General features: G+C 37.5%; 1 protein-coding gene across 1 annotated transcript; it reads right to left on the bottom strand.

Moving 5' to 3' along the window:
- Positions 1–264: 264 nt before the first annotated feature.
- On the bottom strand, positions 265–1,474 carry LOC146929143 (S-adenosylmethionine decarboxylase proenzyme-like). Its single transcript, XM_085701208.1, has one exon. The coding sequence runs from the start codon at positions 898–900 to the stop codon at positions 280–282; it is 621 nt and encodes a 206-aa protein (XP_085557334.1). The 5' UTR covers positions 901–1,474; the 3' UTR covers positions 265–279.
- Between the last annotated feature and the right edge of the window lie 8,089 nt (positions 1,475–9,563).

Here is a 9,563-nt window from a genome sequence, read left to right as displayed (position 1 = left end):
TTAAAACTAAAGTAACAATCTAAAATTGTCCCCAAAAGTATCTAAGGGGACAATTATCAAATATTGTCAGAGAAATAATATTGTGACACTTTAAAAACGTCCCCAAAAGTATTTAAGGGGACAATTCGTGAACGTTTCCAAAGAAATAATATATTAACGAACCAAAAACGTCCCCAAAAGTATTTTAGGGGACGTTTATCAGGGGTTGCGAAAATATTTTTGGCAACAGCCAAAAAGCGTTGCCTAAGCGACTTTTCGGGGACAATTTTTACACGTTTCCTAAAAAAGTGTTGCCAGAGACAACAAATGGTGTAGTGAACATTTCAGAGTAGACCTTGGAGATGTGCAGCCATCATTTCGAACAAAGGTACGGTACACAACAGCGCCATCTTCTCCAAGCACTTCATTGATCCTCTCTCCACAGTTGTATCCTTTAACCTCCAAAGGAAATTTGTCAAGTTTTTCACCATTTGTATCAATGTGCAATGCAACAGAAAACTCAGCTGGATAGAAACATGCTAAAACCCTTCCAACAAGTTCATTCAGAGATTTCTCTTCATAGTCATAACCTACTGCTTCAAAGCTTGCATAGCTGAACCCATCTTCTGGGGTGACATGGATAGTTGATATTGCACTTCCCTCAATTCCGTTCATTGAGTACCCGCAAGGTTCAAATTCAAAGTCACAAATGTCGGATTTGGGAAGAATCTTCCTGATTCCCGAGTTCTTAGTCATCGAAGCTGCTGAAGATTTATCTGTCTTGAAAAAGACCGATGCCTTTTCTTTATCTAGACCAGTCATGCACATTTCAAGGCCATAGACAGCTTCCAGTGAAGCTTCTAGCTTAGCACTAGCAGAGTAAATGTGCCAAATTTGTGACTTATCAGCACCACCCATCATATAAGCTTGGCTACCAGAACCTAGTTTGCCAAAATAGCTGTCAAGAACAGCAACTTCCTCAGAAAAGCTACGGTGAGGGAACGATTGAGCTCCAGGAAAAATGAAGCTTCCGCGAGTGTATCTCACCGATTTCACAGCAATGTTAAGACCATCAGCCAGCTTAAGAATGACAGGTATCGACAGAAGCAACTTGGTAGTCCCGCAGGTTTAGATGATAAGTTTGTACGCATAGATGAATAAGCTTGACTCAGAAAGAACATATGAATCAACATAATCATTAGATAGTGAGTCAACAATGGTGCATTCTGCTGGTTTCAGAATCTCATCAATTTGGTCTTTGGACAATGCCCGGAGGCCTAATCCAGCAGGGTCAGAGAAAACACCGTTTTCTAAAAAAGTTATCTCAAGCCTCTTTTCATAGCCTTCAAAACCGATAGCTGAGTTTGTCATGGTCATCTTGACTCAAAGGGGAAAATAATTTTTGTCGTATGTAGAATATGGAGGGAGGACAAGAAAAAGGAGAGGAGTAAACTAGAATAATTTTGCAGAATGAAAAACCTAAGAACTATATCAGAACCCAGAAAATCTCAGGATGGTTTGCGGGTGCACTGCATAATAAAGAAAAAAGGGTGTTAAAAAACAAAGCCAAATCAACCAATCTTATAACTATAAAGTTAACATTAATCAAAGGAATTGAAATTGAAATGGGAAATTATTACGTTTGAGTAATCAGGTGATTTGAATTTTTCTACTCCACCGTTAGGTCGAACGTCTTCAATGATGTAACCGAGAGGAGCTTCGTACAAAAAGGAGGAATTACTACTGCTAGACTTCTTCTTACCACCTTTAGACTCCATTACTTCATTCACACTTTCCTGGAAAAAGAATAAATCAAAATGTCTATAATATGTGAAATCATAGAAATTCAACATGTAACATGAAATAATATAGCATAGCATGAACAACACATACATCAAAATTGGATAGTGACCATATCAATTTCTTATGACCTAATTAAATGAATCAGAATTCTGAATTATTATGACCTAAATCGAACAATATAAAAAATAGAAAAAATAATCAAAACATTGAAATCATCACAAAAACAAAACAATTGAAAAGAAAAAAAAGCAAAATGAAAATCGTAATATTGCACTTACAGAGAATGAAGAAAGATGAGGAACGAAAGAAAAACCGCTGAAAGAAGGAGCGAAGAGAGAAAAATTGGAATTGGAATTGGAATTGGTTTAGGTTATTAAAGAGGAGGGGGCGGGGTGGTTTATATAGAGGCCGAGGTGAATGACAATAATACCCTCATGATTTTGATCATATCGCTGGAAATAATTTTCCCAGTTCTTCACCGCGTGGCGTGGTGTGGCACGTACGTACCACCGTTCTCCTTCAAATTTGGTATGGAATCTTTTTTTATTTCTCATGAACCAATTAAATCTTTGAGAAAAGTAAAATTTAATTAAATTTAATCTCTAATGTTTTAATATTGTAACAAATTACACATGAGGTTGTAACCAAAAAAAAATTACACATGAGGTGGGGTTGGAACAAGTTTTACATTTTTCGTCCCGTCCTTGATTCTCATATTCTCATACTTACAAGTTACTTGGTGTTCGGAGGAGGTTTTTATTTGGGTTTTGATTTGTGGTTATGGTATACCGTCTATATGCGGCACCATTTGTATATTGTTTCGTCCATACCTTGCGTCTTGTGGGGTTGGCGTTTAATAATATTTTCCGATTAAAAAAAACTTACAAGTTACTTTACTCATACTCAAACTTAACAGGATGATAAATAATCTCATCCCATCCCAGTATCCGATGGGTTCTGGTACCCCCGCTCCATCCTTGTATTTGTAGTGAATCTCTTTAGTAAAAAAATAAGTTTTTTCCAGTCTCGATAACAATGTTGTAATGCATTATCCAACAATGCACTTGCTTTAACTTTTATTTGACCTAATGATTTAGTTGCTCCTTTAAATATCAACTAGATTTTTGACCCGTGCTCCGCTCGGGTTTATTGTAAAGGGATTGACATACGAATAATAAAATGCAATATATAATAGGTAACGGTGAAAAAATAACATGTGATAATCCATAGTAGACAAAATAAAACACTTCATAAAATGTATGAAATCTAAAAATATTGTAAAAGAAAAATCGGTAATCCTATCAATAATTCGGGTATATATAACCAAGTTTACATAGAAATTAGGGTAGCCGGAAAAAAAGTATAAAATAGAAGGCATGAAACGTGATCATTGATATGCTCATAGTTTCTAGAACAAACGTGCAACATCAAATAAGTGTAGAAAATATTTTCTTCAAAAAAAAAGGCAAGTGGATATGAATGAAATTGGTGCGATGCATTTTTTTAGATGGAATTTGTTAGGTTAAAAAATTGCAAACCTAATAAAGCAAATGAGCGGGAAAAAATTAGGTTAAATTGCTGCAGACGTAACAAAATTAATAAATAAGGATGAATTTTTTTACAACAAGACAATTATCAACCATTCGAGTCATGTTTGAGTATGGGTACGAGGTGGGTACTTATATCTCTGTTACCCATCCTATACTTGTGTTTTGAATTTGGGGGAACCCAAATCTAGTCAAAGCGAGTAACATACGTCAAATCGGGGTGGGTTTGTGTGAGTATCTACATGTATGAGTTTTGTTGTCATGCCTAGAACAAATCAATCATTCAATTAAAACAAATCAAGACTGCTTTGTCCTTCATTATGAAAATATCAATGATTAAATTGGATTTTATTTTGTCAAAGACTGAATTTAACCATCAAAAAATTGTGATGAAGTAAAATAGATCTTCGCACTTTTTATTTTATACCATTTTGTTTCATTTTCTTTGCTTTTTTTTCTTCTAATAATGCCACGTTTTCTAAGGTTGTCAGACTCGCGAGTATACACAGACTCGAAAATGGTCCATAGACTCGACTCTTAAACTCGTACGAATTTATAAAAAATTAAAAATAATATTAACAAACCTATATGCGACACATATATAACAAAATATCAATTTAATAAAAATTCAAACTCCATAACCAACTTGTTAGCAAACGATCTCTAGTAAATTTGCAAAAGTATTTTTTTTTTTTTTGACGTAAACAAGATTTCATTAAGCAACCAAATCGGCTGCAATAGAAGAAGCAATACAAGGAGGACATTCCTCAATCCAAACGGTATCTGAGGAACTTAAAGCAAATTTAGCTAAAAAGTGAGCCGCCGTATTAGCACTACGTTTAACATGACTCAATGAAAAAGAATTAAAACGGGAACTAAGACGATTACAATCAGCAAGAACCATACCAAAGTAAGATTGATTATTTGAGAGGTTGTGAAAACCACGAACCACATTTAGGGAGTCGCCTTCAAACATCACTTGGAAAAATCCCATATCTAGGGCAAACTGAATTGCTAACCTTACACCCAATGCCTCGCCAATATCAGGATCCGGAAGTGCTTCAACAGACCATGTAGCTGCTGCTGCAACATTTCCATCTGAATCTCTAACAACAACACCAATACCCCACATATTGTTAATCGGACCAGCAGCGTCAACATTAACTTTATAACAATGTGGAGGAGGGGGGTTCCAAGAAATGGGAGAATTGGAGGGCTCCAGATAATCATATGTTACATGTGTGTTCAACATTAAATTATAGTCATCTACTACATTCCAAGCCTTACAAACAATATCCTCCGCAGAAATTTGTTTCCCATCAAAACAAGACTTATTACGAGCAAACCAAATACCATAACATAAAGAAAGAACATATGAGATGACTTCTAATGTTGAATGAGAAATGACATGATCGAGCCAAGATATAAAAGATAGGGGAGAATCCACTAATCGAACACCCAAAGGAGATTGAAACCACACCTTTTTTGCCCAGTTGCACCTTTTAAAGACATGGTCCAAATCTTCCTCAGCATTACCACAACGAGGACAAAAAGGGTCAATCATCATTCCTCTATGGATCAACTTCTTTTTTGTGGGGAGACTATCATGAAAAATTCTCCAAGCAAGATGAATATGTTTTGGGATGGTGCGAATGTTCCAAAGCTTTGACCAACACTCTGAGTTCGAATTACGAGTAGAAGTTTGAGAAAGATCAGATTCCTCCCACTTCCTAATGGAGTGATATGCACTTTTAACCGAGAAAATGCCTTTTTTGTTAGGGCCCCAAATTTGAGAATCCATATGTGTTGATGTTGGCAAAGGGAGTTGAAGGATTTGCATGGCTTCGAAAGGCAAGAAATTTGCATTTATCAATGGTGCATTCCAAATTCCAAGATCATGATGAATAAGTTGAGACACCTGAGAAAGTTCAGTATTTGGTGGCTTTGGAGACCACACTTTGTAGCCATTCTGAAGAGGAAGCCAATTATCTTCCCAAATGTTGATGAAATGACCTGTTCCCACTCTCCAGACACATCCGCGATTCAGAACCCATAAAGCTCCATGGATACTTCTCCAAGTATAGCTTGGAACATGTCCAAGGCTCGCTTTCAGCAAATTTCCACGTGGAAAATAGCGAGCCTTTAAACACCTAGCAAGCAAAGAATCAGGATTTGATAATATACGCCAGCCTTGTTTGGCAAGAAGAGCAAGGTTGAAATCTTTGATATTTCTAAAACCCATGCCTCCACTGCTTTTGGGTTGACAACATTTATTCCAATTAATCCAATGAAACTTTTTCTTTTCTCCTTTATTGTAGCCCCACCAGAACTGTTTGATCATAGATTCAATGTGCTCACATAACCCCAATGGGAGGATGAAACAACTCATAATATAGGTAGGGATAGACTGAACCACTGATTTGATCAAAACCTCTCGACCAGCTGACGAAAGAAATTTCTCCTTCCAACCTTTTAACTTCTTCCACACGCGATCTTGAATGAAATCAAACACTTGTTTTTTCGATCTCCCGACATAGGAGGGAAGTCCCAAGTATTTTGATTGTGTCTCTACAGCCTTAAAGGGGATCCATCTTTGGAAATCAATTTTTTTCTCATTAGGAACATTTCGGCTATAAGAGATCTCTGATTTATCCAAGTTCACAAGTTGACCAGAAGAATCTTGGTATAGTTGGAGAATACTTTGTATACTGGCAGCATTTGATTGATTAGCTCTGCAAAAAATGAGAGAGTCATCGGCAAAAAACAAATGGGAAATAATAGGAGCTCCTCTTGCAATTTGGATACCATGGAGGGTGTTCCTTTCAATAGCTCTAGAAATAAGCCCTGAAAAAACCTCAGCACATAAAATAAACAAGTAAGGAGATAATGGATCCCCTTGTCTCAAACCTCTATGGGCCAAGAAGGATTGACACGGACCACCATTCAAGAGAACTGAAAATGACACAGTTGAAACACAATTCATGATAAGGGAGATCCAATGCTGGGGAAAACCCATGCTAATCAAAACTTCCTTGAGAAAAGGCCACTCAATTCTGTCATAAGCTTTGGACATATCCAATTTCAAACCCACAAAACCTTTTCGACCCGTAGTTTTTTTCCTCATGTAATGAAATGCTTCAAAAGCTACAAGAGCATTATCTGTAATTAATCGACCAGGAACAAAAGCACTTTGGGATGCATCAATAATGTCAGGTAGAATTAATTTCAGTCGATTAGCTATCACTTTTGTTACAATTTTGTAAATAACATTACAAAGAGAAATCGGTCTGAACTCACTTGTCAAAGTTGGCTTCTTCTTCTTTGGAATGAGACAAAGGAAAGTGTGATTCAGTTTGCTCAAGTCGCTGCCATTATTTAGCACGTTTAGCACCAAAAGAGAGATCTCGTCTCCAACGATGTGCCAATACTTTTGATAAAAGATTGCCGGCATACCATCAGGGCCTGGAGCTGCTGTAGGTTTCATAGATTTTAAAGCAACAAAAACCTCTTCTCGGGAGAAAGGCTGGTTCAAAAACCCTCTCATTTGTTCAGTTACTCTGCCTTGCACAACATTCACAGCTTCGTCAATTCTAGACGGCTCAGAAGAGGTAAATAAATTCTGGAAAAATTCAGTGAAAATTCTAGCAATGTCTTCTTCTTCTGAAAATTTTTCTCCATACTCATCATAAATGACATCCACCCAGTTCCTACTCTTTCTTTGAGAAGCCTTTTGGTGAAAAAATTTTGTATTGCGATCACCGTGTTGAAGCCACATAGTCCTCGACCGTTGCGCCCACCAAATCTCTTCACTCTCAAACAAATCATCAAGAGTAGCTTCTACCTCTTTAATTTTCCTCATGTTACCAGCAACATTAGAATTAGAATTCAAAATCTCAAGTTGTTTCTGGAGCTCTCGAATCTTTTTTGGGACATCACCAAAGCGATCATCACCCCATCTAGAAAATTCATCCACAACATAAGGAATTTTGGAATCAAGCTGAGAAGAATTAGAAGACCAAACCTGTCGGACTAGTTGCTCAAAATCATTATCTCTCATCCAACATTGCTCAAACCGCTTAGGCTTATTAAAATTTCGTCTTTTAACTTTTGGAGCTTGAAGACGAAGAAGAATAGGCATGTGATCAGATGCATATCGAATCAAGTTAGTTACCGAGGCTGAAGGAAATGAATACAACCAGTCAGGAGTTGCTACACAACGGTCTAAACGAGCTTTAATATTGTGCTCCCCATCTTGTTTATTGCACCAAGTATATGGATCTCCAACATAACCAAGGTCACTAAGATTGTAATTTTGTAAAGTATCCCGAAATAAATTGATTAGAGCATTTGAAGCTAGATTTCGTCCGCCTTGTTTTTCCTCGCTGTTAAGAACCAAATTAAAATCACCCATGATTAACCATCTATTTGTAGAGTAAGAATTAGCAAGATGGTTGATCAAATCACAAGTCTTGTGTTTATTAGCGGTTTCTGGGAAGCCATACAATCCAGTGCACCTCCATTCAATATCATCATTTGTGAGCTTTACTAACATATCAATGTGATTCGATGAGAATGAAAGAATAGTAACATCAACCTCTGACTTCCAGAGACAAGCCAAACCACCTGATCTCTCCCTACCATTACCAAAGCAGCTGACAGCAAAAATGTTAGAAAAACCATTCCAATTTCGAAAAAAATTCATCTCAAAATCTTTTCTCCTTGTTTCAGAGAGGAAAACAAGGTTGGGCCCTTTATCATGGGTGAGCTTCCGCAAAGCTCGAACTGCACATGGGTTCCCAAGCCCACGACAGTTCCATGCTAGACAACTCATTGGGACTGGCAGGCCTGCTGAACAGGACCCGCCATATTTGTATCGTAATGTGATCTTTTTGGGGAAGAAATATCCATGTCTTCAACTTCATCGTTCGCTTTTCGCTTTGATTCAATTTTTTGAGAGACTCCCACAACATTACCTCCATGCCGAACACTAATTCTTTTCCACTTATTTTTAGAGCATTTTTTTTTGAATTTCATGAGTATGGTCTTTGTTTATTTCCACATGAGTACCAACAACATTATCTACATTTTCCTTGGCTGACTCACCACCATCATTCACATGGGTTGCTGCTACATTAGCCAACATGTCTCCATCATACACATGGGTTACTTTTTTAGGAGCTAACACGTCACTTTCATGAATTACCACTTGTTGTTTAATATTTTGTAGCTCTGCCACTTTTTCTACTTGGCCATCTATACCATGGTTCATGTATGTCTTTTTATTTTTATCATTATTCATCTCACCACCGTTGCTATTATGTTGGATAACATTCACATATTCTACCTCCTTTCTTACTTGGCCATAATTTGCTTCAAGTGTAGGTAAACTAGTGCTATTTAAACACACCCCATTCAACTCCTTCTCTTCACCATTCGTCTCACTTTCTTTGAAAGAAATTGATGCTAATTGTGATAGAATCTCAGCTGGAAATTCCTTTCTACTGCCACCCCTTCCTTTAACAACACTATTTACCTTCTGTTTGTTTTCTTTTTTGTCATCATGAACCCTTCTACCTCCTATTTGAGCTCTAAGCCATGGTCCCAAATTTAGAGACATTTTTCCCTCATTATCGGCCCTATTTTCTTCACAACCTATCTCTCCGTGGCCAATAATTCCGCAGTGAAAGCAAAATTGCGGAAGTTTCTCATATTTAAAATCAACCCAAAAAACCCCATCCTTTTTGCTTCCCACATTTGCACCTTTCTTAATTTTGTGAGAGATATCAAATATAACACAGGCTTTCATGATTAAAGATTTATCGGGCATTTGAAACATACCTGTATCCAAGACCTCTCCTATCGTAGCCCCAATTTTGGCCGCCATGTTCTTTGTGCGACAATGAGAAGGCAGTCCGTGGATCTGCACCCACAGAGGGACCTTGGTAAAGTCCATGTCTTTAGGGTCTATGTCACGGCTCCATGGATGAATGATAAACCATGAGTTTCTGAATAACCATGGACTGCCGTTGGTGATTCTCGCAAGGTCTCGATCGTTATCCATGAAAATCTGGAACGTTTTGTCAGCTACCTCCTCCATCCTCAAACCTTTAGGGTTACACCATATGTTGGCCAGGGCACTATGCACAGAACCCTTATGAATTGGTTTCTCTGTTACAATCTTTCCCACCAAGCTTTTTTGACACTCTTGTACACCCTCTTCTACATCCTCATCAT

The sequence above is a fragment of the Medicago sativa genome, chromosome 4 (genome assembly GCF_051527215.1).
Source record: "Medicago sativa cultivar Bolivia chromosome 4, Bolivia_mono, whole genome shotgun sequence".
In the NCBI taxonomy this organism is placed as follows: domain Eukaryota; kingdom Viridiplantae; phylum Streptophyta; class Magnoliopsida; order Fabales; family Fabaceae; genus Medicago; species Medicago sativa.
The sequence above is the reverse complement of the archived record's forward strand: the minus strand, read 5'-3'. Positions and strand labels throughout refer to the sequence as shown.